At 54.7% G+C, this 26,084-nt stretch overlaps 13 protein-coding genes across 13 annotated transcripts; 5 read left to right on the forward strand and 8 right to left on the reverse strand.

The window, feature by feature from the left end:
* Window positions 1-238: 238 nt before the first annotated feature.
* Window positions 239-1,723, forward strand: GLOTRDRAFT_43332 (TPR-like protein; the record flags this gene model as incomplete). The annotated part of the gene is made up of 4 exons (XM_007868479.1): window positions 239-369; window positions 427-584; window positions 1,296-1,399; window positions 1,460-1,723. Coding segments are annotated over 4 exons (657 nt in total), but the record flags the coding sequence as incomplete, so codon positions are not given.
* A 169-nt stretch (window positions 1,724-1,892) lies between these two features.
* On the reverse strand, window positions 1,893-3,996 carry GLOTRDRAFT_130039 (uncharacterized protein; the record flags this gene model as incomplete). The annotated part of the gene is made up of 16 exons (XM_007868761.1): window positions 1,893-2,216; window positions 2,270-2,276; window positions 2,331-2,368; window positions 2,419-2,424; window positions 2,481-2,523; window positions 2,575-2,590; window positions 2,647-2,775; window positions 2,831-2,847; window positions 2,910-2,983; window positions 3,040-3,143; window positions 3,212-3,278; window positions 3,336-3,364; window positions 3,420-3,462; window positions 3,516-3,610; window positions 3,661-3,695; window positions 3,743-3,996. The coding sequence occupies 16 exons, from the start codon at window positions 3,994-3,996 to the stop codon at window positions 1,893-1,895; spliced, it is 1,281 nt and encodes a 426-aa protein (XP_007866952.1).
* A 981-nt stretch (window positions 3,997-4,977) lies between these two features.
* Window positions 4,978-6,294, forward strand: GLOTRDRAFT_111374 (ribosomal protein L23a). Its single transcript, XM_007868762.1, has 6 exons — window positions 4,978-5,043; window positions 5,332-5,379; window positions 5,439-5,646; window positions 5,701-5,850; window positions 5,922-5,991; window positions 6,044-6,294. The coding sequence occupies exons 2-6, from the start codon at window positions 5,340-5,342 to the stop codon at window positions 6,056-6,058; spliced, it is 483 nt and encodes a 160-aa protein (XP_007866953.1). The 5' UTR covers window positions 4,978-5,043; window positions 5,332-5,339; the 3' UTR covers window positions 6,059-6,294.
* Window positions 6,295-7,199: 905 nt separating this feature from the next.
* Window positions 7,200-8,747, reverse strand: GLOTRDRAFT_94125 (uncharacterized protein; the record flags this gene model as incomplete). Its single annotated transcript, XM_007868763.1, has 2 exons — window positions 7,200-8,447; window positions 8,496-8,747. 2 exons carry the CDS (start codon window positions 8,745-8,747, stop codon window positions 7,200-7,202), a joined length of 1,500 nt encoding a protein of 499 aa, XP_007866954.1.
* Window positions 8,748-8,832: 85 nt separating this feature from the next.
* On the forward strand, window positions 8,833-9,714 carry GLOTRDRAFT_130042 (uncharacterized protein; the record flags this gene model as incomplete). Its single annotated transcript, XM_007868764.1, has 2 exons — window positions 8,833-8,986; window positions 9,038-9,714. The coding sequence occupies 2 exons, from the start codon at window positions 8,833-8,835 to the stop codon at window positions 9,712-9,714; spliced, it is 831 nt and encodes a 276-aa protein (XP_007866955.1).
* A 597-nt stretch (window positions 9,715-10,311) lies between these two features.
* On the reverse strand, window positions 10,312-12,048 carry GLOTRDRAFT_77367 (alpha/beta-hydrolase). Its single transcript, XM_007868765.1, has 8 exons — window positions 11,654-12,048; window positions 11,425-11,585; window positions 11,326-11,368; window positions 11,240-11,268; window positions 11,111-11,178; window positions 10,784-11,058; window positions 10,567-10,729; window positions 10,312-10,508 (listed from the first exon to the last, which is right to left on the reverse strand). The coding sequence occupies exons 1-8, from the start codon at window positions 11,967-11,969 to the stop codon at window positions 10,340-10,342; spliced, it is 1,224 nt and encodes a 407-aa protein (XP_007866956.1). The 5' UTR covers window positions 11,970-12,048; the 3' UTR covers window positions 10,312-10,339.
* A 13-nt stretch (window positions 12,049-12,061) lies between these two features.
* On the reverse strand, window positions 12,062-13,875 carry GLOTRDRAFT_77373 (alpha/beta-hydrolase; the record flags this gene model as incomplete). Its single annotated transcript, XM_007868766.1, has 8 exons — window positions 12,062-12,411; window positions 12,471-12,639; window positions 12,693-12,967; window positions 13,032-13,099; window positions 13,163-13,191; window positions 13,245-13,287; window positions 13,344-13,501; window positions 13,560-13,875. The coding sequence occupies 8 exons, from the start codon at window positions 13,873-13,875 to the stop codon at window positions 12,237-12,239; spliced, it is 1,233 nt and encodes a 410-aa protein (XP_007866957.1). The 3' UTR covers window positions 12,062-12,236.
* Window positions 13,876-14,318: 443 nt separating this feature from the next.
* GLOTRDRAFT_139217 (alpha/beta-hydrolase) lies at window positions 14,319-15,938 on the reverse strand (the record flags this gene model as incomplete). Its single annotated transcript, XM_007868767.1, has 7 exons — window positions 14,319-14,487; window positions 14,545-14,713; window positions 14,765-15,039; window positions 15,096-15,163; window positions 15,223-15,354; window positions 15,407-15,564; window positions 15,623-15,938. 7 exons carry the CDS (start codon window positions 15,936-15,938, stop codon window positions 14,319-14,321), a joined length of 1,287 nt encoding a protein of 428 aa, XP_007866958.1.
* A 308-nt stretch (window positions 15,939-16,246) lies between these two features.
* Window positions 16,247-17,978, reverse strand: GLOTRDRAFT_139218 (alpha/beta-hydrolase; the record flags this gene model as incomplete). The annotated part of the gene is made up of 8 exons (XM_007868768.1): window positions 16,247-16,539; window positions 16,591-16,759; window positions 16,814-17,094; window positions 17,145-17,212; window positions 17,270-17,298; window positions 17,361-17,403; window positions 17,460-17,617; window positions 17,669-17,978. 8 exons carry the CDS (start codon window positions 17,976-17,978, stop codon window positions 16,374-16,376), a joined length of 1,224 nt encoding a protein of 407 aa, XP_007866959.1. The 3' UTR covers window positions 16,247-16,373.
* Window positions 17,979-18,701: 723 nt separating this feature from the next.
* Window positions 18,702-19,676, reverse strand: GLOTRDRAFT_94129 (uncharacterized protein; the record flags this gene model as incomplete). The annotated part of the gene is made up of 3 exons (XM_007868769.1): window positions 18,702-18,737; window positions 18,814-19,002; window positions 19,029-19,676. 3 exons carry the CDS (start codon window positions 19,674-19,676, stop codon window positions 18,702-18,704), a joined length of 873 nt encoding a protein of 290 aa, XP_007866960.1.
* A 565-nt stretch (window positions 19,677-20,241) lies between these two features.
* On the forward strand, window positions 20,242-21,757 carry GLOTRDRAFT_121734 (glutathione S-transferase). The gene is made up of 4 exons (XM_007868770.1): window positions 20,242-20,693; window positions 20,752-20,782; window positions 20,838-21,001; window positions 21,062-21,757. The coding sequence occupies exons 1-4, from the start codon at window positions 20,271-20,273 to the stop codon at window positions 21,257-21,259; spliced, it is 816 nt and encodes a 271-aa protein (XP_007866961.1). The 5' UTR covers window positions 20,242-20,270; the 3' UTR covers window positions 21,260-21,757.
* Window positions 21,758-22,441: 684 nt separating this feature from the next.
* Window positions 22,442-23,198, forward strand: GLOTRDRAFT_139220 (uncharacterized protein; the record flags this gene model as incomplete). Its single annotated transcript, XM_007868771.1, has 3 exons — window positions 22,442-22,538; window positions 22,598-22,968; window positions 23,028-23,198. 3 exons carry the CDS (start codon window positions 22,442-22,444, stop codon window positions 23,100-23,102), a joined length of 543 nt encoding a protein of 180 aa, XP_007866962.1. The 3' UTR covers window positions 23,103-23,198.
* Window positions 23,199-23,333: 135 nt separating this feature from the next.
* On the reverse strand, window positions 23,334-24,885 carry GLOTRDRAFT_121735 (uncharacterized protein). Its single transcript, XM_007868772.1, has 4 exons — window positions 24,180-24,885; window positions 23,903-24,113; window positions 23,625-23,875; window positions 23,334-23,550 (listed from the first exon to the last, which is right to left on the reverse strand). Exons 1-4 carry the CDS (start codon window positions 24,806-24,808, stop codon window positions 23,418-23,420), a joined length of 1,224 nt encoding a protein of 407 aa, XP_007866963.1. The 5' UTR covers window positions 24,809-24,885; the 3' UTR covers window positions 23,334-23,417.
* Window positions 24,886-26,084: the final 1,199 nt, after the last annotated feature.

Consider the following 26,084-nt stretch of genomic DNA (forward strand, 5'->3'; position numbering starts at 1 on the left):
GACTTGACGTCTGCCATCACTCTGCACGCGAACTGCACTCACCGGTCGACTTTACGTCTCTCCGCAACTGAACCACGAAACCCGAGGCAGCGTCTGAATCAGAGGCAGCAGACGTGGCAATCAATATCCTCGGCGGCAAACGAACACACCCGATGGCGTCAACCGGTGCACAGGCGGCCAAGGAAAAGGTGCGCATTCCATATATTCCGAATTCAACCTGACAAGTGACACCCATGGCCAGGGAAACGCAGCATTCAAATCAGGCGACTATCCTGCTGCGATCGGTCATTACACGTCTGCCATCATCGCTGATAACAAGGACCCGACGTTCCCGCTGAACCGCGCTGCTGCATACCTCAAACTAGGCAAGTACGTGTTTAGCGGACATCCTTTCTCCTGGATTCTCATAGGTCTACTATACATTAGAAACGAGGACGCCGAGCGAGACTGCTCCACCGTCCTCGGCCTGAGTGCAAAAAATGCGAAGGCCTACTTCCGCCGGGGTCAGGCGCGGCTCGGTCTGGAGAAATACGCGGAGGCTCAGGCAGGTAGGTTCCTGCTAATTCCTCCCGATATGGACGCGCGTACCAGACGAGGTCATCTGTAAGATCTTCAGCATGCGCTGCGGCTCGAGCCATCTAATGAATCAGTCAAAGCGGAATTGAAGAAAGCTCAGGAATTGATGCAGAAAGCCTACGCGAGAGCTAAAGAACGCTCGGTATGTGGGTGCGTTTCACGGCGGTTTGTTTGCTCAGGCCTCCCCCTATAGGGAGCCGCACATGCAGCGATCCCTAGCCCTCCTCCCCTTAACCCATCCCCTCCAGCTAAGGAACGCCGCCGCAGGGTCCCGATAACAATAGTTGATGTAGACGATGCAGAGTCGAGTAAATCGATATCGTCGCTGAACCGCTTGACAACGCAATCCAACGCCACTACATCTCCGGGAGATGATTTAATGAAGCCAGTCTCATCTAGGGCTCTGGCTCCGGGACCCCCGATGCCTGGAAGTTCGTCGAACAAGGACAACGCTGCTTCTTCTTCCGGAGTATTGCCCGCGTCGTCGTCGCCTCCTGCGAAGCCATCGACGTTCCGAGAGGCAAAACAGGCTCGAGACTTTTCGAAACCTAGCCGTGCAGCAGGCGGCGGTATATTTCGTGGCTCTGGAGAACATGTCATATTTGGGAATAAAGAGAGGGGCAACGGTTCATCACCACCCGCACCTGCTCCCTCCGTCACCGCGGGAGCCTCAGGAACGGCGAAATTGGATGAGTCTGCAGCGAAGATACCTACAGCAGCCTCGACTAGCGTGACCTCGGAGCGATCTCCCTTAACGTTGTTCGCATTCACAAGGAAATGGGAGTCCGCAAAATCTGACGACGATCGATGGTGCCTCTTAAGCGTAAGTTTCGACCTTACGGAGGGTCATGTGAGTGAATAAAAGCTGACTTGTCTGGCGCAGCAAATTCCGCCGTCATCACTACCTTATCTCTTTCAAACGTCGTTAGAGCCGTCTCTCCTTGTCTCGATGTTGGCAACATTCCTTCACGTATTGCGTTCGCCCAATGCAAATCAGCAGGTCAAGGAAGACGTGAAGCAATACATGTCGAGCCTATCGAGGGTCCCTCGTTTCAACTTCGTACTAATGCTACTGAGCAGAAGCGAGAAGGATACAGCTAGGCAGGTATGGAGTGAGGTTGGAGGGGGGACATGGGACGGTTTATAAGACAACTTGCATTTTCAATCTGCTTTTTGTCAGTCTGATTTCTATTCTCGTCTATCGTAATTGAGAGGGAGAAATGATACAACGGAACATAAAACAGAATACAACCCCCGAAATCTGCCATAGCAAAGTCCAGGATATAAATACATGTCCGCTGGACTGCAGTCCCCCTTCATATCGAGTATCGGCGCTTGCTCCATCGTCGCTGTCTGGGCACCGAAGGGCAAGACTTTCTATGTGGCCTGAAGACATCTAATATTTTCCAGTTGTATCCGTCTTCCTGGAGGATGTGCTTCAGCATCTCGATAGTGCCCGGCCTTTCCTCCCTCTCCTCGTCTTCGTCTCGGAAGAGGAGAACCGCTTCGGGGTCGCGCTTGGCGAGTTTCTCCTTTGCCTGGAGGGTGACGGAAGTGGCTATGACGGGGTTCACGGGGTTGTAAGCGCCAACGCTGAGCGCTCGCCGCAGGTTGAGTAGGAGCCGGGACGTTAGCATTACCTAATTGGCAATTTCTAACATCTATCCATGCTCGAGAGGATCAAGGTGCTCACGTCGAAACTACGTTCGTATAGGGATTAGCGATACGATTGAGTTAAACATAGATGCACGTACACATGGTTAAACGCCCAGTTGACGGAGTTGTACTCTGGCTGCGTCTCTTCAGTCAGTAAAGACCTATACGCGTCTATTAAAGACTCACGTGAAACTAAAGGTAGTCGGTTAATTCTCGTGTAACTAATGTAAAGGTCGACTCAGGCTTACCACGAGTAGGATTAAATTGGTCACTTTGGCCGTCACCAATATCCTACATAGCTGTTTTCACGCTAGGTATACTACCATTCGAATTCGTACTTACAAGAAATACGCTGCACCTAAACAATGGGTCAACTCGAGCTTGCGTCCATGGTACACAAGAGGATACACGAACCGTCTCGCAGTAGTAGCGTACCCAACGGCGCTGGGGCGCCTTCGTATCGGGCGATGATGGTTCGCTTCAGAGTGCAGGCGAAGATCATCACGTGGAACAGGATGTTGATGAACCAGAGAGAGACGAGCCCTGGAGAAGATTCAAAATGAGAGCTACGCGATGTCACTGAAGCAAGTCAGCATACGCATTTTCATATCCGTCCTACAAAAGCGTGTGCTAAGTAAAAGAAAACACCTGGAGGAGCTGACGAAGGATTTGCGTACGTGGGATTGAAAATCAGGAAACAGCCAACACCCGGCTTTATAGGTCCGCCTCCAACGAGTTTTACGGACACCATCTGTGAGTTCACTGGTTTAACTCCAACGTAGTGACTACAGTCATTGGGACACGCACAATGCCAATGGTCAGCTCTACCACATATGTGATCGCGATGATCCACGCAATCGCCGCATTGATACTTCCCCTCCATAAGGCACGAACTTTCAGCATCAGGAGGACTATAACCAAGTGAGTCCCTATGAAGTCAGCGCGTCGAGCGTTAAAGCCAGGAATTAGCGACGCCTACTCCCTATTATCGCCTCGCTGAAGACGATGAGCACGGGTGTTATGCGAGGCAGGGCTTGGCCGCAGAACTGAGGGTAGCCGATGACCGTTCAGCCACTAATCGAAAATTCGTCATTATTCCTCACCGAGTATGACATGCTCGGCGAGGCCAGACCTGTGGGTTGCGGTCAAAATGACATCAAACGGTACTTCGAAGAGGAAGGTCCTACTTATTCCGATGATTATGTAGAGCAGAGCGGGAATATACCGGTTCTGCGGTGCGTTAGCGAACGCGTGGGATCCGCCGTTGTGGCTAACACACTCACGAGAAAAAACAGCACGGTGATGATGTTCTGCCTGCGCGTCCACATGCGATTGACCTCGTCTATGAAAGTTACGGCGTGGTCGTGAAGGAGCGCGACTATCCCGACATTTATTACCCTACTCGATCCGGGTCGAAGAACCACTCACCTATCGCAACAGCCATATAGGACCTCTGCATGATTCTGGGCTATATGAGCTCCCGAATAGCAAGAGAAAGATGATTTCTCACAGTAGCCTGACCAACACCTTGACGGCAGTGCTTGGAATCCAACACTCGTGGTCCGCGACGTGAATGTATTCCATAGTGAAATTTCTGTGCAGAGGGATCAAGTCATTCACCCCCATGTACCACCAGCAATTCCACACATGGTGGGGAAGGAACCCAGTCCAGTTTCCAGCACGGCTGGCATTCAACGCCAAAAGGGAGCTTGGCTCCAGCATGCCCAGCATGCCGGTGAAGTCGGAATCTGTCGCCTGCAACATGGGTCCGTCGACATAGAAATGGGAGCAAAAGGCTCGCACTCGCACGCGGGAGGGTGGAGACCCTATATAGTTGCAGGTAGGTCAACTCTGATCGCTGTGGAGGCTTCCAGGCGCTCCTTCCCACTGCATCCATTGAAGTAAGGTTGGTAACTTGGGACATCGCCATTGACAGTGACAGGCCAATCATGATTGCTGCACTGCGCAGGTCGGGGGGAGAAGATGGGTCAAGCCTCCGATGTCTGCATACGAGAACATGATGCAGACCAGGGCACTCACTGGCTCGCTATAATTAATCCGGCGCGGAAAGACCTTATTACGCACTAAGCATCATGTTACAGACTGTAGGCAGGGAGCACCTAAGCGCTAGCACCCATCCCTTCCAGATTCAGAGGCTACTGAATGTAAGGCCGACGCGGTGACACTGGTGCAATGACGGGCAAATGTGGCAGCGCTATGTTCGCTACCAATCCACCACGAGTGGACGGAGCCAAGTGCATTGCCCGAGTGAAGTAAACGTCAGACCAGGCAGCCAATCCGGACTCCGGACAACGTCGGAATCACATCATAAGATCGATAGATGCTTATGATGTGACTGCGACCAGCAGGAGTTATACTGGCAGAGTATGGAAGAATCCAATGGTATAACTCTCCCAACGCGAATTGGAGAATGACACTCATTGGCCCATTCTACCTGGAGGCTAAAGGGTCCGATGGAGACGCAGCTATACGGAGCGCCCGGCAAACTACAACCAAAGAAAGAAGCTCACCGTACTATGAGAATCCTGAAGCCACCCGTGAGGGGGACCGTAGATGTTCGAGGAGAGATAGGCAGGAATATAATCCGTCTCATGCGTCCAAGTGGTCAAGCACTTGGAAGCCGAACTTGAACTTCTTGAAGGAGCCACACTCATAGGCTACGTAGTTTCCTGATCCGGTAATCCACCACGATTCCACGCGGACTCACTTCTTCCCACGGCTTCCGGAAACGCTCGCCTGAAGGAAAGTTAGACGACAGCATCCCCACTAATCCCGGTCGGTTATCTCAAGGTGAGTCCTGTTCTCGATTGATACTGCTGTTAGATGCTGCAGAGAGGGTATGGGGTGCGTCAATCCAGGCCTTTGGAGCGGAGGAAGAGTGGTAGGGGATGGATGGACAGGGTTGACTTCGGATGAGGTTGGGGCGCAGCTGGGTGGGCATGCAGAGGTGGGCTTGGACGGACGAGAGTATGGATCGACAGCGTGAAGAGGTGTTTTGGGTGCCTTGCCCGTCTCCTACTCCTCTGCAGCATTCGTTCGTAAGCCCCAGGACTCCTGCTGAAACCTGACCTGCGTTAGACACAAAAATGGCCACCACCAAGAGCGCGAAGGGCAAGACCGGCAAGTGTGCGTCTTCCTGTTCCCCTGTTTCGCAACTATCTCTTACCGTGTAACATGATACACAGCAAGATCCACGGCCCCCAACCCGGCCCAGAAGGCCAAGGCGGCGAAGAAGGCCGCTCTGCAGGGCACCCACTCCCACTCGTCGCGCAAGACGCGCACATCCGTCTCCTTCCACCGACCGAAGACCCTCCGCCTCGCCCGGGACCCTAAATACCCCAGAAAGAGCATCCCCCATGCCCCGCGTATGGACCAGTTCCGGACTGTTGTTCAGTGAGTCTGGTAGGCTCTCGCTTGTTATTGTGTCCTAAAGGTGTGACTGCTCAGGCCGCTGAACACGGAGTCCGCTATGAAGAAGATTGAGGAGAACAACACCCTTGTCTTCATCGTCGACATCCGGGCCAACAAGCGTCAGATTAAGGACGCCGTGAAAAAGCTGTGGGATGTTCAGGCTGCTAAGGTTAACACTCTCATCCGGTCAGTGTGGCGGCTTTTTGCTAGGCATTTCAGCGTCCTGCAAAGGCATGGTGCTGATATCGCAATCCCAGGCCCGACGGTAAGAAGAAGGCATACGTCCGGTTGACTGCGGACCATGACGCCCTTGACGTCGCCAACAAGGTATGCTGCCGCCCTCCTAATCCAAGGAACATCGTCTCAATGGGTATCATAGATCGGTTTCATCTAATCTGGTTGCCTGGCGTATTCGCTCCTTCTGCTTTGCTCTGTCTACGTTGTGCACTCCCTGGCTTATCCACTCACTATGTATGCCTACTGTCATGCCGTTTATGCACCAAGCAAGATATGACCGCCGAGGGTTGATGGGGTATTTAGGTCCCAACTGGGACATCAGCCAGTGACAGATGCCACCGTGGAAATGTATGGGTACCTCGTGAAACAAACACCCGAGTGATATTTTTTCGATGGTCATGATCAGCTAGTGTTGTGCAGACGTGTTCAGTTCGGTGTCTGGAAGGTTAAAAGCGTCCCACAATTCCTGCAACATAGGATATTGGATCTGATTCTGAGCACCGGCGCAGCGCGTCCAGTTGGTTCCGCGACGTTGTCAGGATCGACTTCGAAGTTCGAAACTGCCAGAATAGACATCGTAACTAAGGCAGTTATAGGATTGTCACAACTGCTGCGGGTCGATTTTGGCAGAAACTCATCCTCCTTTACCGTCTACTGCGAATTCTGCAAGGTCAGAAAAACGGGCGTAGAAAACAGACAGTATTTCGCCTTTCCGTGGGTTGCTGAGCTGCTGGACGGGTGAATCCAAGGGGCAGGCTTTGATCTACATCAGAAAACGATTGCCATATCAAGCGGCCAGTCTTGCCGCCACGCTTCCCCCTCAACGACGACGCGATATTTATTCTGCTGTTCTCTTCCTGTCTTTCTTTTCCCTTCCTCGCTGTTGCCGCCAGTCCCATCCTCCTGGTCTGTGTGCGCCTCGTTCGCTGCCCCTCATAGCAGTACATCCACGCTCGTTCCTCTAGCGGACTCCGTCCTCGGCGTCTTGCTGTCCGGCTCTTCAGCACCCACGTCGCAAAAACCGACATTTATCTGCCATATAGACCGATGTACTCTGCCAGGTTCTGTTTCCTCGTTGCTTTCCTTGTTTCTACTTGTTTGTTTTCCGTCGATGCTTCCCATGCTTCGTCTCTCGATAATCATGCGCGGCGTTCGGGCATGAAGAGGGTGAGGCGCAGCACCCCTCGCGACCTGGGGGATGCTTTGGGCACACTGTCAGATGGGCTTGGGGACGGTCTATCCGACATTGGCACCGGCGTCACTTGTGAGTGCCTTCGATATCCCTGATTCTAACCCCACTAATACTTGCCTCTAGCTGCTGTGGGGCAACTAGGCCTCCCCCCTTCCCTTGCCACACCGACTGTCTCGTCCTCGGCATCTTCATCCTCTGCGGATTCTGCGTCATCAGGGTCTTCGTCGGCCTCGTCCGCGACATTGACCTCCACTAGCTCGTCTTCTAGTGGGACCAGCTCCTCGTCGGCAGGCAGCAGCGGTTCATCGGCGTCCTCTTCGGCCCCTGCTTCGTCGAGCGACTCTACGACATCGAGCGCTTCCGCGTCATCAGCTTCGACGACACAGGCCCCTACTGATACGTCGACCAGCATAACCTCTTCCCCCACGAGCTCAGCCCCTGTCACGAGCTGCGGCTTCTTGGGTCTCATTTGCAGCACGGTGTCTCCATCCCCTACTTCCACAGATTCCTCTGCCCCCGCTTCCTTGCCCTCAGACACGAGCAGCGTGAGCAGTCCCTCGTCAGCCTCGTCGGATTCCAGCAGCCCTACTTCTGCCCCTTCGTCGGATTCTAGTAGCCCTACTCTGACCACCAGCGCTCCCAGCGACACCAGCTCTGCCTCTGACAGCTCTTCTAGCACTTCCGCGGAGCCTGTCACGTCTTGCAATGAGCTGCTTGGGATAACCCTCGGCTGCTCCACGATCGCGTCCCCGACTTCCACGAGCAGCGCGCCGTCTGATGCGGCGTCTTCTGATCCCGCCAGCGGTTCTGCGACCAGCAGTGCCACGCTGACGAGCGCGCCATCATCGGCATCTAGTGACAGTCCGTCGGTCCAGAGCACTGTTACTACTACCGCATGTGATGTGGCCCTGGGAATTACATGGGGTTGCTCGACTATCACTTCCACCGCTTCGGCCACAAGTAACTCAGACTCTGTGTCGTTCTCGGATTCAACCTCTGATTCTGTGACCAGTAGTGGTACGCTGACCAGTGCACCTTCTTCGGCTACCACGGATAGTTCCTCGACCGGTAGCGTTGTCACATCTACCTCTTGCGATACCGCCCTCGGTATAACTTGGGGTTGCTCTACCGTCACTACGACCATTAGTGTCTCGGACACGAGCTCTGGGTCTGTTACTTCCTCCGCAACTGATTCGACCATCACCTCGGGGAGCTCGACTTTGTCCGGTTCAGAAAATGCTACCACTATCAGTGGTACCATTACGTCGTCTTCTTTCACGAGCGTGATCACCAGTGTGTCCGATTCCCAGACCACTACTTCCCCTCTGTCCGGAAGGTAATGTTCTCTGCCCGCCTATGATGTGTATCCATGGTATTGACCGCTATTCTGTTGCAGCTCGACCGTTTCTTCCAACGGCACAGTGACTATCAGCTTCCCGACGAACTCCACCACTGCGTCGTACTCCGTCACCACGACCATCAGTGTGAGCCTGTCGGAATCTTCGTCTTCGAGCGCGACCGCCACGTATTCCCAAGCACCTCTGCCATCGTTTATCACGCAGTCGTCGCTCATCTTCAACTCCGCTACTAGTTCCAGCTCGAGCGCATCGACTACGCAGACAAACCCTGACGCGCCTGCCACGACCCTGTCCATCTCGCGCGTCGCGACTGCTACAGCTAGTCCCTCTGCGGTGGCTTTGCCATCTAGTCTGCCGGGACGCATTTACCCGCCCACCCCCATGTCAGCAGCCGCGGACACATCCGACAGCACTATGATCAGCATCCTGTTCGACTATGGCTTGAACTGGCAATTCGTCGCGCAGAACTGGATGACTTCCAGTCAGATCTTCTCTGGATTCCCGCAGTGCTTGGAAGCCGCTCTGAGCATATCAGGTTCGTGTATTCGACCATACGTTGTATCGTTGTACTGACTTGAAATTGAAGACTCTCAGGTGCAGACCTACGCCCTGCAGGTGTATATCCCAGAAACGTACAAGGGTCCGGCGGATGCAGCCCAGTTAGGAACTATGTGGCTGGGTTACATTCCCTCCGACCTCGTTGACGACCTGGCGGCGCAAATCAAGGCTAAGCAGTCTGCCTTCTACACTGGCACGACTGGGTTGCCAGCTGAGCTGGCCGCTCACGTCGATAGCTCCTTTGCAGTGACGACTTACCAGGATCCCAACAATGGTGATAACGGCAGTTCCTCGTCTGGATCCTCCAATGGGGGCGCGACTGCATCCTCCGGGTCCAGCAAAGTACGAGAAAATGCCATCATAGGCATCGTCAGTGCTTTGGGTGGAATCACGCTATTGGTGCTGGGTTACCTCGTGTATCGCTCAGTGAAGCAGAGGCAGGAACTCGCACATCGCCGTCTGTCGGACCCGGACCCCGCTAGCATTCCTCCCCCTGACCACGAGTTTGACCGTGACAGTCTAGGTGGTCAGCGCCGCAGGAGTTTCTACTTTGCTGAAGACTCGTTACGGGGATATGGAGGGCAGAGAGCGCAGGAAGAGACGTATGACCACCGCGTCAGCCCGGAGGGCATGAGAGAGCGGAGGCCCGTTATGCCCGGCGCGATCTCAACTCCGATCTTGAGGGAGAACACCATGAACTGGTAGAGGCCCACGGTCTGTTCCTCGGGGACTTGATGCTAGTATGGCTCCTGCGCATCTGTGTACGGCTTGGGACTACGGACTGCGGTGTCTGCAATTGAAAATATACCCCGTTCCGCATCCCTGTTTTCTTCAAGGCGCCATCTTTCTTGGCTTTGTGTCGTTGTGGGATAGTGATGGTTTATGTTATTTATTCGGCTTTCACTCGGATGACTTGAAGACCTGCTCTCCTGGCGCATTCTCGTCTGAGTGTTTAGCGTTAGTGTTCCCTCGGCTTACATAGTATCTTTATAGCTAACTCGGGCTTCGCTAATAAATTTCTGTTTTCGTCGTTGCTGTTTATCGTACAGCTTTCTCTGTTCTATTGCAGAATATTTTGTTGTCTTTGGGACTTTTTACGATTTCAAAGAATCTTCTTGGCTCCGTTCCGTTACGACTAGCGCTATCGCATGTGTGCACTGGCTGCACGCACACACCGTAGCTACGACCAACTGTTTGTAACTGGTTTATTCGGTTACTAGCTGGGGCATATGCATGGGTGAAGCAATCAAAGGTGGCTGTTACTGTATTTATCTCTGGGGTAGAGGAGTCAATGAGGCAGTAGGGCGGGTGACGTGCTCGTAAGCCAGTGCTAAGCACTGTAGCCGCTCTTCCCTTGAACGACATGGAAGGCTGGGCCACCTTTGCCGAACATCTTCCTAAGGTCCGCCACGAGCTCATCTGGCTTCTCGTGAGCAGCAAAGTGACCGCCGCCAGGGTGCTCGGCCAAGAAGACGACGTCGCCGACCGTACGCATCCATCTGCGAAAATATACAAGTTAGCCGCATGTTGCACATATTCTAGAGACAGCGCACTGACGACTTGGGCACAACGAAGAGCTCCGCGGGGAAATAAGAGACCCCCATGGGCACACCCGGGACAAGGTCTAGGTTGCTACGATCCTTCACAGTCTCGTAGTAGATACGCAGAGATGCTGCTGGCCCGGCTCTCGAAAACCAGTATATGGAAATCCAGGTGAGGACTGCGAGTCACGCAGCATCAGATTTATCCGCTGATGCCAGGAATCGCGGCCTACCCTCGTCGTCGTCCCACTTGTAGCCATCCGTCCAACGAACAAGTTTCTCGTAGATCCACGCGAGCAAGCCCACGGGCGAGTCGGCCAGACTATAGCCTAGCGTTTGAGGCTGGGTAGCCTGCTCTGCGGAGTACCCGCTGCCTTTCGTTCGGAACTGATTCGTGTGCTCGAGTCCCTTGCGTTCGTACTCGTTGTAAGGGCTGAACGGTGTGTACGTGTGGAGGAAATGGCTCAATGCGAGGACCGGGTGGCGAGTGAAGCTCGGGGGGCTCGCCCTGTGGCCAGAACTACATCAGCCTATGTCAAGCATGCGGGGCGAGACCTTACAGAGTGCAATTAGTATGCCAAGCTTTGACATATTTCCCGCCGTAAAGCTTTGCCATTTTACGAGTGATCTAGAGACAGCTTTTTCGATTCCACGCTTGATGTGCAGGTCGGAGAACGGTAGACACGCACAACATAACCCCAATCTCCACCCTGAGTTACTGCGCGAAATATGAGCGACGAGAGAGACTAATTGGGGATTGTTGGAGTCTAATTACCGTACTCATCATAACCTAGAGCTAGCATGAGTTTGTTCCCGACCTGGAGGTGGGAAAAGGTTCAATTAACTTGTCACGAGTTTCAGCGAGCGCTCTAACCTCAGCATACTGTGAAAGGGCGAATCCTTTCTTCTTTGGAGCTTCAGAAAATCCGTAGCCCGGTAGACCCATCACGACAACATGGAAGCTGGGATGCTCCGGTTCAGACTTGCTTGTGAGTAGCGGTACAATCTTGCGGGCTTCAAAGAAACTGCCCGGCCCTATCGAGTGAGAGCGATGAATTCCGAGTCCATGCACTTGGTCATGCCTACAGGGGGGGCCAACTCACATCCATGGACGAAGAGCAGAGGGATCGCGTTCTCCTCGGGACTCCTCTGATGGATATAATGAATATTCAAAGTCCCGAACCCTTCTACTTCGATATCACGGGTAAACTGGGGGAGTTCGTTCAACTCTGCTTCATACTTCCTCCAGTCGTAGCCATCTTTCCATCGAGCGGCAAGGCGTTCTATGTCGGAGAGGGGAACCCCATAGTCCCAGCCGGCATTCTCAAGCTCGTCAGGGAACCGTATGAGGTCAAGTTTACGCTGCAAGAGATTCAGATCCTCGTCCGCGACGGCGATCTTGTACGGCTGTTCGGACATTGAGGACTACTGAGTATCGTGGCAAGACCCAATGTCGCAAGGGAACCCACACCGGCGGGATAGAGCTCCTAGAAGCCCGAGTTGTACGTTGACGCCAATTAGTAATGGCATTGCGAGCTAAACAGAGTACACTAGAGATCCACGCGTTGTGCTCAGCTGAGTCCGGGCCACAGCTGAGCGCCACAACGCGTACACTATAAATAGCAGACACGATCCGAACGCGCTTTGCACGACGCGTCCGGATGCTGCCTCCAAATTCAAGAAGCTCTAACTATCGCTAGCATACCCGGTCTTTCCTGGAACGACATTAAAGGCAGGGCCGCCCTTTCCGAACATCTTCCTCAGAGCCCCCGCTATCTCCTCTGGTTGCTCGTACGCCGCGAAATGCCCACCCCTCGGGTGTTCGGTCAAGGACTTCACTTCGCCCACAGTTTGCATCCAGCTTTGTGATGGATGCCAACGGTTAGTACGACTTCAGCGACACAGAAAAGGAGGACTGACGATATGGGTGCCACGACAGGTTCCCCGGGGAAGTATGATACACCCATCGGCACGCCAGTCACTTTGGGCTGGTTAACGCCATCACCTAACGCTCGGTACTCATAATAAATGCGTAAGGACGCGGCTGGTCCGGCTCGCGAGAACCAATAGATAGAGATCCATGTCAAGACTGCAAGGCGAAGTCAGTACAATGCAGCGGCCTACTCATGGGGATACACTGACCCTCATCATCGTCCCATGCGTAATGATCAGACCAGTTCACCAGCTTCTCGTAGATCCACGCGAGTAAGCCCACGGGAGAGTCGGCCAGACTATAACCAAGTGTCTGGGGTTGCGTGCTTTGCTCAATGTAGTATCCTCGGCCGACCGATGCGAACTGCGCGCCACTCTCCATCCGTTCACGTTCCGACTTGCTATACGGGCTGTAAGGGGTCCAGTTATGTAGAGTATGCTTGAACGCCAAAAGCGGGTTGCTCGTCACGCGCGGAGGATCAGCCCTATCGTACATTGCACATTAAAGTGTCTCCAGGGTGACCGATACGTGTAGCGGCGATGACTTACTGAGGCATATTCGTGTGCCAGGCCTTGACATGCTTGCCACCATAAAGTCTCGCCATTCGACGAGTAATCTGCGCACAGTGCCGATCCTAAGCAGCTGCATTCTAGCATAAGGGGTTCCAGGATATCCTTACCGCGTGCCCCCAGTCTCCGCCTTGAGTGACTACGAATAATAAGAATAAGCTCGCGTCCCGAGTGGCAGTGAGAGAACGTTACCAAAGTGTTCATACCCCAGTGCTGTCATGAGTTTACACCCAACCTATACCGTACACGTGAGTTTGGCCACGCGGAAGGATGTACGTTCCGGCAGCTGACCTCAGCGAACTGAGAGATACCGAACCCTTTCTTGCGGGGTGCCTCCGAAAATCCGTACCCAGGGAGACCCACCACAACTACATGGAAAGTAGGCTGCTCCGGGACAGTCGACGTCAACAGAGGCAAAAGCTTCCTCGCTTCGAAGAACCCGCCAGGCCCTGAAAGGTTCCACTGTGAGCTTAACGCGGGGTACGAGAAATATACTGTAACGCATACACCCATGGACGAACAAGAGCGGAATCGCGTTCGCCTCTGCGCTCTTCTGGTGCACGTAGTGGATGTTAAGAGTGCCGAACCCGTCGACTTCGATGTCCCTCGTAAAGTGAGGGAGCTCATTGAGCTCCGCCTCGTGCCGCCGCCAGTCGTACCCGTCTTTCCAGCGGGCGACCAGCCTCTTCACGTCGTCCAGTGGCACGCCATAGTCCCACTTGGCGTTTTCAAGCTCGTCTGGGAACCGCACAAGGTCGAGCTTTTTCCGGAGCAAGTCCAATTGTTCGTCAGGTACCGCGATCTTGAAAGGTTGCTCAGCCATATTGAAGAATGGAGTGCAAGGTAGCGGGCAACCTAGCGAAGCCGGATACCTCTTCTTAAGTATGTATCCACATGACGCCGGTAGTTGAATAAGCTCGCCCGAGGCTCTGGTCGGGGCTTTGCTGAGGTCCTCAGTTGCTTCGCGCACGGACACTATGCCACTATTGGACGCGTAACGGTCAGGTGACCCACAGCGACTCCCACGACGCGATCGAGACGCGTTAATTAGCCGAGCGTCCTTGCGTCGCGGAAGGAATGAGTCAGGAGCGGCGCATGCTATGTAGAATGTCTCACAAAACTCGACTGACTTACGTTACAGCATGTCTGCTATGCGGCGACAAGGCCTGTCCACAAGCCCTATGGAAGGCGTCAACCCAGATGCAAGTTCACCTCTCCCGAGTCTGTATCCGGACGCTGACTGCAGGACTGGAGTTACAGTAGCTATTAGCCAGCATACCCTGTCTTCCCCGGAACAACACCGAAGGCAGGCCCTCCCTTTCCGAACATCTTTCTTAGAGCCGTCACCAGCTCCTCAGGCTGCTCGTACGCCGCGAAATGCCCACCGCTCGGGTGCTCAGTGCAGAACTTCACTTCGCCCACAGTGTGCATCCACCTATATAGGCAGTTCCAATCAGCATGATTTCAGGCAGGGGGGATGAGAGGAAATCACGATTTAGGAGTGACCACAGGTTCCCCCGGGAAGTATGCCACGCCCATCGGTACGCCAATAACCTTTGGCTGGTTATTGCGACCGCCTAAGACTCGAGTCTCATAGTAAATGCGTAACGAGGCGGCTGGTCCGGCTCGTGAAAACCAATAGATAGAGATCCACGTTAGGACTAATAGGCATAGTGAGTCAATCAGAATTGTCCCCTTACATCTGGACTTACCTTCATCATCATCCCATGCGTAATGATCAGACCAGTTAACCATCTTCTCATATATCCATGCTAGCAACCCGACGGGAGAATCGGCGAGACTATAGCCAAGAGTCTGGGGTTGCGTGCTTTGCTCCAGGTAGTAACCTCGGCCGACCGCCGCGAACTGCTCGCCTCGTTCCAGACGTTTACGTTCCGCTTCATTGTACGGGCTGTAGGGTGTACTAGTATGCAAAGTATGCTTGATAGCCAAGATCGGGTCGCTCATCAGGCGGGGAGGATCGGCGCTATCATTTGTTAGACATTTCGGGGATTTTTGAGGCAAAAAGCCAGAACGGCTTACAGAGGCATATTCGTGTGCCACGCCTTGACATGCTTGCCGCCATACAGTCTCGCCATTCTACGGGTAATCTACACGCAGATAAGGTCCTAAACGGCTACTAATACAAGGCGTCTCGGGATATCCTTACCGTATGCCCCCAATCTCCACCTTGAGTGACTACGATCAATGCGGAGCTCTCGTCAGACACGCACCAACTGACAGCGACCAGACCGTTACCGAACTGTTCATATCCAAGGGCCGTCATGAGCTTACACCCAACCTATACTGCGCATCAGACCATGCGAAACGACATGATCCAAGCACCTGCTGACCTCCGCGAACTGAGAGATGCCAAATTCTTTCTTGCGCGGTGCTTCCGAGAACCCGTACCCAGGCAATCCCAGAACGACTACATGGAACGTAGGCTGCTCCGGGACAGTCGACGTGAGCAGCGGGAGGATCTTCCTGGCTTCAAAGAAACCGCCGGGCCCTGCCGTTCCCTATGAGCTGATATGTGTATATGCGACATGATATAATGAAACCCGCACATCCATGAACGAACAAGAGTGGGATTGCATGCGCTTCTGTGCTCTTCTGGTGCAAGTAATGGATATTGAGAGTGCCGAACCCATCCACTTCAATGTCTCTCGTGAACTGGGGTAGCTCATTCAATTCCGCCTCATGCCGCCTCCAGTCATACCCGTTTTTCCAGCGTGCGACCAGCTTCTTCACGTCGTCCAGAGGCGCGCCATAGTCCCACCCGGCGTCCTCGAGCTCGTCCGGGAACCGCACAAGATCCAGCTTTCTCCGGAGCAAGTCCAGTTCTTCGTCCGGCACTGCAATCTTGAAAGGCTGTTCGGCCATGGTGAGAGGGTAAGCTACCGAAGCCCGGTCACTCTCTCAGGTCCTATGTGTACGGAGTCCCACATGATGGTGAGAGGATGCGCTTCGCGAAGGGTCACAAGCACTACTAAAGCGCGTAACGGTCACGACGCGATCGAAACGCGCTAATTAGCGCGTCCATAACCAGGCTCATAGCGCGTCAAATAATAAATGTGCAGACGGAACGTCATAATAGGCTCATGGAGAAGTATGTCGCGTTCCAGGATGATTTGAAACTCGTCGCACAGTAAGCTAACTATATCAATTCAAGGTATAGTCAGCTGTATGACAGCTGTACAGAAGACAAGCCAGCGCGCCTATAATGGCACTAGTACTCGTCTGCAACCCCACGAGAGCGCTATCCTCTTAGGACGCCAAAAACATACAGCAGAACTATACCTCCAAATCCATCGCGCCCTAAGCATACCCAGTCTTTCCGGGGACGACACCATGCGCCGGCCCGCCCTTCCCAAACATCTTCCTCAAATCGTCAACCAACACCTCCGGCTTCTCGTGTGCCGCAAAGTGTCCGCCCGACTCGTGGTGCGCGGTGAACACCAGCTGGCCGGTCGCTTTCATCCATCTACAAAGCGGTCCTGATGAGTTGGCGAATGCGGAGGCGGGAGAAACGTACGATATGGGCGCGAGGAAGAGCTCCGCGGGGAAGTACGACACGCCCATCGGCACCGCGGATACGTAGGGCTGGCCGAAGATGTCCCCGGCGTGGTGCGCTTCGTAGTATATGCGCAGGGACGCTGCCGGGCCCGCGCGGGAGAACCAATATATCGATATCCAAGTCAAAACTACCCGCCCTTGGTGTCAGTCGCGTGATGGCGGGGATTGAGAACGGCATGCACCTTCGTCGTCGTCCCACTGATATTTATCGGACCACAGCACGAGCTTCTCGTATATCCAAGCAAGTAGGCCCACCGGCGAGTCCGCCAGGGCGTAGCCGAGAGTCTGTGGCTGCGTGTTCTGCTCCGTATAATACCCTGCCTGGTGTGCCTCGAACCACTCATTCCGTTTAAATCCCTTCTTCTCGAACTCGGTGTAGGGGCTGAAGGGGATTATCGAGGACTCGTGGATGGCGTGCTGTAGAGCTGCGAGGGGGCTGCGGGTGAAGCTCGGTGTGTCGGTGCTGCAGGAAGGTGAGTCAGGGCTAAGGGGGTGGTAAAGACCGAGACGGACTGGGTGAAGTTCGTGTGCCAGGCTTTGACGTGCTTCGGGCCGTATAGAGTAGCCATTCTGCGAGTGACCTGTGCATCGGATTTCAGCCATGCCACAGGAACTGTCTACAATCAGAGAGTAGTTACCCGTTGACCCCAGTCCCCACCTTGCGTTACTAGAGGCGTAGTGAGCAGGTTATCCCGATTCTCGCATTTGTGTCCGACTTGGATGACCTACCGAACTCGTTGTACCCTAATGCTTGCATCAGCTTCAAACCGATCTGGATATGTATGTCAAATCTTCGAGTGTCTCAGCTGTACAATGCCGCAGACTCACTTCCGCGTACTGTTTGATAGCGAAGCCGGGCTTGCGAGGTGCCTCGGAGAACCCAAAGGCAGGCAAGCTGTACACCACCACGTGAAAACTCGGATGCTCGCTCGATTCACTGGTCAGCAGAGGAATTATCTTTCGCGCCTCGATGAAGCTTCCAGGCCCTTCACCCTCAGTAAGATACAGTGCCGCAAGGAGTTCCGACCTTGACTTACATCCATGCACGAAGAGCAAGGGGATCGCGTTCTCTTGTGTACTCCTCTGATGCACATAGTGGATATTCAGTGTCCCGAAGCCGTCGACCTCGATATCCCTTGTGAACTGGGGCAGCTGGTTCAGCTCGGCCTCGTGCTTCCGCCAGTCATAGCCGTCTCTCCAGCGCGCCACGAGCCGCTCCACGTCTTCCAGGGGGACACCGTAATCCCAGCCAACACCCTCGAGTTCGTCGGGAAAGCGTACGAGCTCAAGTTTCTTGTGCAACAGCTCCAGGTCGGCATCTGGGACGGCGATTTGGATAGGGGGCATGAGGGGCGATACAAAACAACATGTTGCACGGAATTGCGCACCTTTATACCATGGAGGCTCTTGGCGGAGGCTTACTAACGGCCTTACGAGAGTTCGGTATGGACGCCGAGTCTGACGACGACGGAACCGACGCACTTGAATTCTAGTGCGGGGAACGCGCCTCACGCGTCGCCAATCTCAATGCCGGGTCGAAGCGCCGTCGCGTGACGTCATTCGTGTCGCGTCGCGTCGCGTTGCCCATGAACGCCTTTGAGTGACACCCTTGTGTTTGGCTTCATGCCAGAGCGATATATAGCAGCGAGCGATACATGCGTACACAAACCAACCATAAAGACATAGCAAACGTCACATTATCCGACACAATACAGCGATACATAAACCATCCTTTAGACCCTCATACCCAGAGAAACACGGCCAATGCACAAACGAGAAGAAGCGCGCAATACATCAGACAGTATTCGAGCGTTCACGTCTTTGATGTGTGATTTGAGACTGTACTGACTTGAACGACTTGAGCCTTGTGAAACGGTGCCAGATAGAGACCCAGGATGACACCATAGTTCCTGATAGACGGTGCGAGCAGACAACGTTGCGGCTGTAGACGAGCCGAAGGTAGCGAAGATGTTGCCCAGCGATAGACGGCCAAAGTCCGTAAAGCCAGGCGGCCAAGTTGAGTAACGAATCAGACAAGCCCCAGAGACGTCAGCCAGAGGAGCAAGCGAGTCAAGTCGTTGCCGGAGGTGTCAACCAGACACCTTGCTAGACGAATTCAGGCCGTCTTCGCTGTTCAGCACGACCCAATATACCGCCTCCCCCTTCGCGATTAACAACGCACCCCTTGATCCCAAAGAGGTTTCCCCTCTTCACCATAACACTTGAGAACCGGGATCGGAGAAACGCATACAGTCACAGTGCTTGAGAACGATACTTCCGTCGCGTCCATCGAGTAATCAGAGCAGCCCGCCGGTGAGCAGCTCCGTTCCTGGACAACCTTCCAGGCCGTCCGGGCTGCGTCAACGTGACTCTAGGAATATTTTCAGGATGACTCACCGTGACGCGATCCTCGTCATCCTCGAATGCGTCCAGAGGCTGGCTCGAAAGCTCCCTCATCTTCAAGCTCCACTCTTCGTGACTCGCCTTGCCCTCGTCAACGACGGCCTCGAGAGCGCGAACCTCCTCGTCGGCCTGCGCAAAGGGATCGTCCTCCCCAGCCTGCCTTGTCTCTTTGCGCACTTTCGTCGACGCGGGTTCCTTCACGGGACTTACAGTCTTCTCCATGATCTTCTCCGCTATCGACACCTTCATGCACTCTGGCTTCTCTGGCAGGGTGCCGACAGCAACGCACTGCGTGACCGGGACGAGGGGCACGCACGGGCGGGGGACAATGAACGAGGACAGCTTCACGCGGTCTGCAGACTTGTGAACGGCGGACTTGCTGCTGCTGACAGTGACGAGCTTCTCCAGCGAGGACGCGGTAACAGCAGAAGCGGGGGAATCTGCGAGAATAACGGGGCCGAGGGACGAGCTGACGGAGACGGACGGCTCTTTCTTGTGCGAGAGGCGGTGGATGAGCGTTGGCGTGTTGGATAGGGCGGGATGAGGTGACTCCGTGCTGGGACAGGACGCAGTCTCGGGCTGGGTGGTCGAGGTCGTGAATCTGGCCTGGAGCGCCTTGAGGGCCTTGAAGAAGGAAGGCATTGGTGGTGGCTGGGAACTTGGATGCTCACGGGTAAACGGCGTGCGTTCAAGTTCTGCGTGCGTCGACGTCGAAGAGAAGCGATGGCGAAATATGCAACGATAGGAAGCTGACGAAAATTGAGGAGGATAATTGGGAGAGGGGATGTCAGCCATTTCCGCTGCTGGAGGATCGGGACCTAGCCAGACTTTGCATTTGCCAGATTCTGGATATCGATCGTCAGCCGCGAGGTTTTCTCGCACTGAGTCGACGGCCCTCAGCGACGTTCTGCATGCGCGGCGCATAGCAGATGGAAACAATCGTCGTCGTCGGCGGCGCCTTCGTGAGGATAACACGGCATGGCGAAAATGTGGCTCGGGGATTCTAACACGAGTACAATACAAGACGCTTCCATACATTTTGAAGGTCGCGTTCGAATGATATGCCATGACGAGGAATAGAGTCGACTCTGAGCGAAAAGCTATGATGTCATAGATCTGACCTCTACTTCAGATGATCATCAACCCGGGCGTCGTGCCCAATTGCAAGGCGCTCTCTCGACCCGTCCTCTCCCGCGCACTCCGCCTTTCCACACCCGCGCACTCCTTCCATCGCCCATGTCGACCTACACGTTGCACTACTGGCCCGAGATCCCCGGGCGCGGCGAGTACGTCCGCCTCGCGTTCGAGGCCGCCGGCGAGCCCTACACCGACGACACCGACGTCGGCGCGCTCACCAAGCTCGTCATGTCCGCGAGCGTCGCCGGGCACCCGCCGCACTTTGCCCCGCCCGTCCTCGAGCTCGCGTCCCCGGCGTCCAGCGCGAAGCGGGCGAAGACGCGCGAGGGGCAGAGCGCGCCCGAGGGCAGCACGCAGTCCGTGTTCATCAGTCAGACCCCCGCGATACTCGCGTACCTCGCGCCGAAGCTCGGGCTTGCGGGCGATGTCGAGGGCGACTCCGAGGAAGAGAGGGAGTTGAGGAGGGCCAGGGTTAACCAGCTCGTCTTGACGGCGCTGGACTTGTCGAACGAGACGCACGATGTGAGCTGCTCTTGTCCGCATCGTCCACTTGCGCTGTGTTGATACTCACCCTGCGTAGGTGCACCACCCTATCGCCTCAAGTCTCTACTGTGAGTGCGTCCGCTATTAACGACTGCCCATCATGTTGACGAGTGCGCGACGAAGACGAGGATCAGAAAGAGGAAGCCAAGAGGCGCGCGGAGGACTTCCGCAAGAATCGTATTCCGAAGTTCTTCCAGTACTTCGAGGAAGTCCTCACCTCGAACCCCGCCAAGTCGCACAGGCTCGTCGGGTCCACCACGACCACCGCCGACCTGGTGCTCTTCCAGGTACGCTAGAAGAAGAAGTGCTTCACCTGGTCTACTTCCCCGTCCTCATCCCATTTGCAGGTAGTCGACGGCCTGCAGTACGCGTTCCCGAGACTCCTCGCCTCCTTCGAAAAGGCAGGGAAGTACCCCGCCCTCTTCGAGGCGACGAAGTCTGTTGCGTCGGAGGAGAAATTGAAGGCGTACCTCGCGAGCAGCCGGCGCAGGAAGTACGGGATGGGGTTGTACAGGCACTACGAGGAGCTGGACGGCGATGCTTGAAGGTAAAAGTGAAATTGACTTGAAAGTGTGCTTGTAAGAGCTGTGATTTAACAACGTATTGTTGCCAACCCCTGGCGAGACGCAGAGCGCCTTCGAGAGCATCGGTAATAAGATCAACCTCCAAAGTATCAGAAACTGCCGTGCCAGTGCACCCGGAGAGAAGGGCTACAGTCCGTGCCCTCCCTGCTCAGCCGTGTCCCAGGGTAGTGAATGGCAGGCAGCATCGTACAGCGTCAGCAGCCGGGGAGGACGCTTGCAGCGCACTGAATTGAGGCTGCGCAGGGATAGCAGCGGTGTGGTATCGATGAAATGAGTGAATCGAATAGAGACACTGGCAGGGCAAAAGCCTTGTCGAACATCAGCACGGGCAGTGGCAGCGCCTATCTCTACCCGCGGCGGGTCTGCCAAATATGGAAGAGGAGAGTGTCTCTAGTCCCCAGGATCGGGGTCCTTACAGAGGCAGAGCGTCGCCAACGTGCAGTACATGTCTCGACATTGACAGCAGAGAGCAAGACGGCAGCAAAAATGCTAGCGGCGAGGACACGACGCGCGCCACAGTCGCGTGCGATTGTGCCACAGACGCGTTATGTTACGTCATCTGAACGGCAGGCAGGAGAGTCACTAGGGAGATTCAGTTCCAAATGCGAAAGCGGCTTTCTGTCGCTTTTCGCAGCGTCGAAGTTACAGCCACCGGCAAGGGGCCATGCATTGCATTCTGGAAAGGGCAATCGACCCCGTGCGAAGTCGCGAGTCTCGCTCATTGAGCTCTCTCATTGGCTCTGCGCTTGCAAAAAGCAGCAGCTTGACCGGGATCCCACGCCTTTCCGGCCGAGCCGAGAAAGCGGTTTCTCAGAAAGCGACGAAAAGCGGCTTTCGTAGTTAGAACTGAATCACCCTACTCTCAGGATGCATCGCGAGCACGGCCATTGACCAGATATCCTCAGGCCATCAGGCTTAAGCTTCGGTTGTTCACACTGTCAAGAGAGCTCATTATTGCACGGATAGCGGACCCGACAGTCCCAACGAACTGGCGTTGTAGAATGGACCGCAGCGCGTACTACCTAGTAGGCTGACACTGCGCGTCAGTCTCGCGTCCTGGACGTTAAGAAGGCCGCTCCAGCACTTTTCTTCTCATTCACATCCTCATCCTGAGCGATACACATCCTTTATCGATTACGCACCATGCCTTCAATCAGGAAGATGCGCGCATCCCTGGACCTGAGAGTCGAGTTCTTTGAGTGGGGCCTTGACCCTGCTCCGCGGTCAACCATTGAGAAAGGTGCGTCTTCCACTCACAATGGGTCAAAGGCCAAGTTTGCTGACCGCCTCCTCACCCAGCCCCGCACTGGCACGCAGTCGGCGTCGCCGTATCCCCCTCAGAGAGCCTACCCATGCCGCCGGCCGCCGCAAAGCACCTGCGCCTACTAGAGAGCACCCTGGACGAATGTACCCGCGCGTGGGCCGCCAGGTGCGAAGCGGAGATCCTCGCGATGGAGTTGCAGGTGAAGGTGCGAGAGCAGCAGCTCGAGGCGCATTTCGCTGCGCTCGAGGACGCAGAGCGGATCGCGGAGCTGGTGGAGCTGGTGGGGAGGCAGGCGGACGAGCTCAGGCTGCTCCGGCCTGGGGATCTCAGGCTAATTAGGCGGCAGAACAGGCTCAGGGAGGAGCTGGCGGAGGCCCGGACGGAGTATGTTAGCTGCCACTCCGAGGTAAGTTCGAAGCTATGGCTCGTTCTCCCGGAACGCGTGTTGACGATGCGGATGTGCAGGTTTCGCATGAGCCTGGCCCCCGCTGCATGGCACGTCTGCGGTTCCACTCAGCACTTCGCGCCGCGAGTGGGTGAAGAGCGAAGCTTTCACTTACGTCGCGATGATTGGACTAGTCTTCTGGCGTATTTCCTGTATTTTCCCTTCTGTTCTTATTGCATCCCTTATCTACCACCGTCCGTTTCTCCCGTGTGCAAGGGCAGTGTGACCTGTTAATCGGAAGGTAGATGTGTGTCTTGCCACTTTCGGGGCGCGTCGACCCGTCTTGCTGGAGCTGTTCTGTCGGTGGCGCAAAATACTGACACTGGCACCGCTAAGAGCATTTCTCGAGTAGACCAGAAAACCGACTTTAGTATACAATTGGGTTTAACTTCTTACCACAGCGAACGCCACTAAGCGATGAGACCCAGCGCCTTCATCTTGTCGAACTGGGCCGCAAAGCTCTTCACCGAATCGATCGTCTCTGTGAACCCGACCAACTCGCGCGCATTCGAAAGATCGTACTCTCGGTTCTGCTTCCCAAAACTACATTCAATCGTACCAAGCATCAGTATACCGGCTGCTATCCACGAGATACAGTAAACAGAGTGGGCGCGCACCTGCATACTAGAGCGGTGAAGACCAGCGCGCTCTCGGCGGTGTCTAGGTTCCCCTGGGCGTTCGGCGCCTTGTTCGATGCCTTGGCGAGGTACTCCGCCTTGTTCTTTGCGACGTACTGCTTCATGTCTTCAGTCTGGCCTGGGGGGCCCGGAGGAGCGCCCTTGAGCCCGAAGTACGCGCAGAGCCCGGGCCACTTGGTTTCCCAGCTCACGACGTCGCCGTTCGCAATGTTGTACGCCTTCTCAGTCAACTAGAGAAGACAGTTAGTCCGTAGCACTAGTGGGGAGTATGAACTTGCCTTGGCTTTCGCGTCCGCGCTGGCTGTGGCTTTCAGCGCGAGGTCGATCTCGAACCGCGCCATGAGATCGTGATCCGTATCAGTGTGAGTGGTCTTGTATCCCTGTGCTGTCCCTGGGAAGGGGACGGTGCTAGCAGGCTGGAGAGCCGCCTTGACGGAGAGGTAGATGGCCAGTCCGGCCGCGAGGTTCCTAGAGACACGGAGAAGTAGGAAACAAACGCCTCACGATAGAAGAGGAGAGAGAGAAGGGATTTACATGAAATTCCCCCGGGGAACAGTGCCAATAATCGCATCCGGCCTGACCTCCACCCAGGTCCAGCGTCTGCCTTGCGAGAGCTGCTTCAAGACATCCACCTGGCCGTAATAAAATATCTGCTTAGAGTACGGCTCAGGCTGGCGCGGTGTCTCCTCCTTGAGCGGCGCCTTCAACGTGATCTCGTCCTGGAACTCGACGCCGTAATACTTCCCGCCGGTCTGGAGCACGACCAGCTCGAGGGTGTCGGGGCAGAGCGCGTTGAGCGCTTCGACCGCGTGCCGGACGAAGGCGATGTTGATTCTGGCTTGCTCCTGCAGATCGGACGCGATCTCCTTGTATGCGACGAAGAAGACGTGCGAGACGGTGGCGATGTCCCGGACGTTATCTTGCAGGAACTGTTTGACCTCCTCAGTAGGCTTCGACAGGTCAAGGCCGGGGACGAGCTGCAGCTTCGGCGAGGACGTGTCTATCTGGAAGACTTCTTGCTCCTTGGCGGAGAGGGTGAGCGGGCGAGCAGTAAGCCCGGTTACGCGGGTGAAGGGGGTGCTTGGGAGGAGGTGGCGGAGGAGAGGGATGCCTGAGATACCGCTTGCACCGAATACGAGAGCGTGTTTGCTGGCCATGGACATATGGAGGTACAATTTGTTTTGAGCTAGGACGGTTCGTCTCCTCTGATATCAGCGGTACTGGCGGGAAGATATATTCCACCAGGACTGCTAAAATTAGAGGAGATGTGTACTTAGAACAAGGTGAACGCTGGTCGAGAGCATTGCGAATCTGCGAGTCACTTGTGATGACATACTCAGGCTGAGATCACGTGGCCGAGGACGCCTTGGACTGTGGCACCGGGACACCGATTCGAATAAACGACACGAAGGAATTGCCTGCTCTCCTCTCTTGCCACAGTCATAGATAATAGTGGAAAGACAATGCAAGAAGTCCCTCAACGGAAGTGACAATATGGGAGTGGAAAGAAATACACCCAGATATACAAGAAGCACTAAAACTCCGACATGTCACATTTATCCTTGAGCAGTAATGCAGGAGACGAGTGAGAACACATGGAGGACTGCCATTTCTGCACCAGATGTCATTGAAAAACTTCTGCTTCAAGTCCACGAATGATCATGTACCTCATGCCTCTCCTTCACCAAATCAAATTCAGCCTGCCACATCTGGTGTTCCTCTGTCACAACATCCAGAATAGCCTGAGCCTCTGCGACCTTATCCCGCGCTGAGCGCCATTCCTCAAATTCACCATCCAGCCGTGATGTCCAAGCATCCACAGCCGCTTGGAGCCTCCTGAACTTCTGCATGGCTTTATACTCACGCCCCGAGCGCTCTAATTCCAGCAACTCGTCCTCCTTGGCCTTCAGTTCTCTGTCGATGTCTAATTGCTCTTGATACACTCACTGCGAGGCAGGCTCGTCTAGTCAGGGTCTGACTAGCGCTGAAACGATCGTCTAGTCAGTGGAGGGGCTCTACGCGAGTATTATCCGGTCTTTCAGATCAATTCACCACGTGGGTAGTACAGCTTGCCATGAGGCTCACAAACTGCAATAGTCGATGGTGTATCTAAGATTGGTTAGCTGTAACTAGCTCGACTTGTGGACACAATAACTAGCTCTGGCTACATCTGATAATCTGTACTATGTGTTCCTTGACTAGCTGTGAGTATCTTTACTTTCTACGAGTAGTCATCTCTCCTCTTCCTCATGTATTCAGTTGCTGGATAGGGTATAATCTTATTCTATATTAAAATTGTAATCGTAATTACATAATAAACGCGCTCTATTCTCCTACGACGCGTCCTCGCTCCCGAGGAAGATAGCACGGATCGTGAAGAGCATGATGCCGCACGCACGGAACGTCACATGATGACGGTCTGCAGATATATGACGAGGA

The sequence above is a fragment of the Gloeophyllum trabeum genome, assembly GCF_000344685.1.
Source record: "Gloeophyllum trabeum ATCC 11539 unplaced genomic scaffold GLOTRscaffold_00008, whole genome shotgun sequence".
In the NCBI taxonomy this organism is placed as follows: domain Eukaryota; kingdom Fungi; phylum Basidiomycota; class Agaricomycetes; order Gloeophyllales; family Gloeophyllaceae; genus Gloeophyllum; species Gloeophyllum trabeum.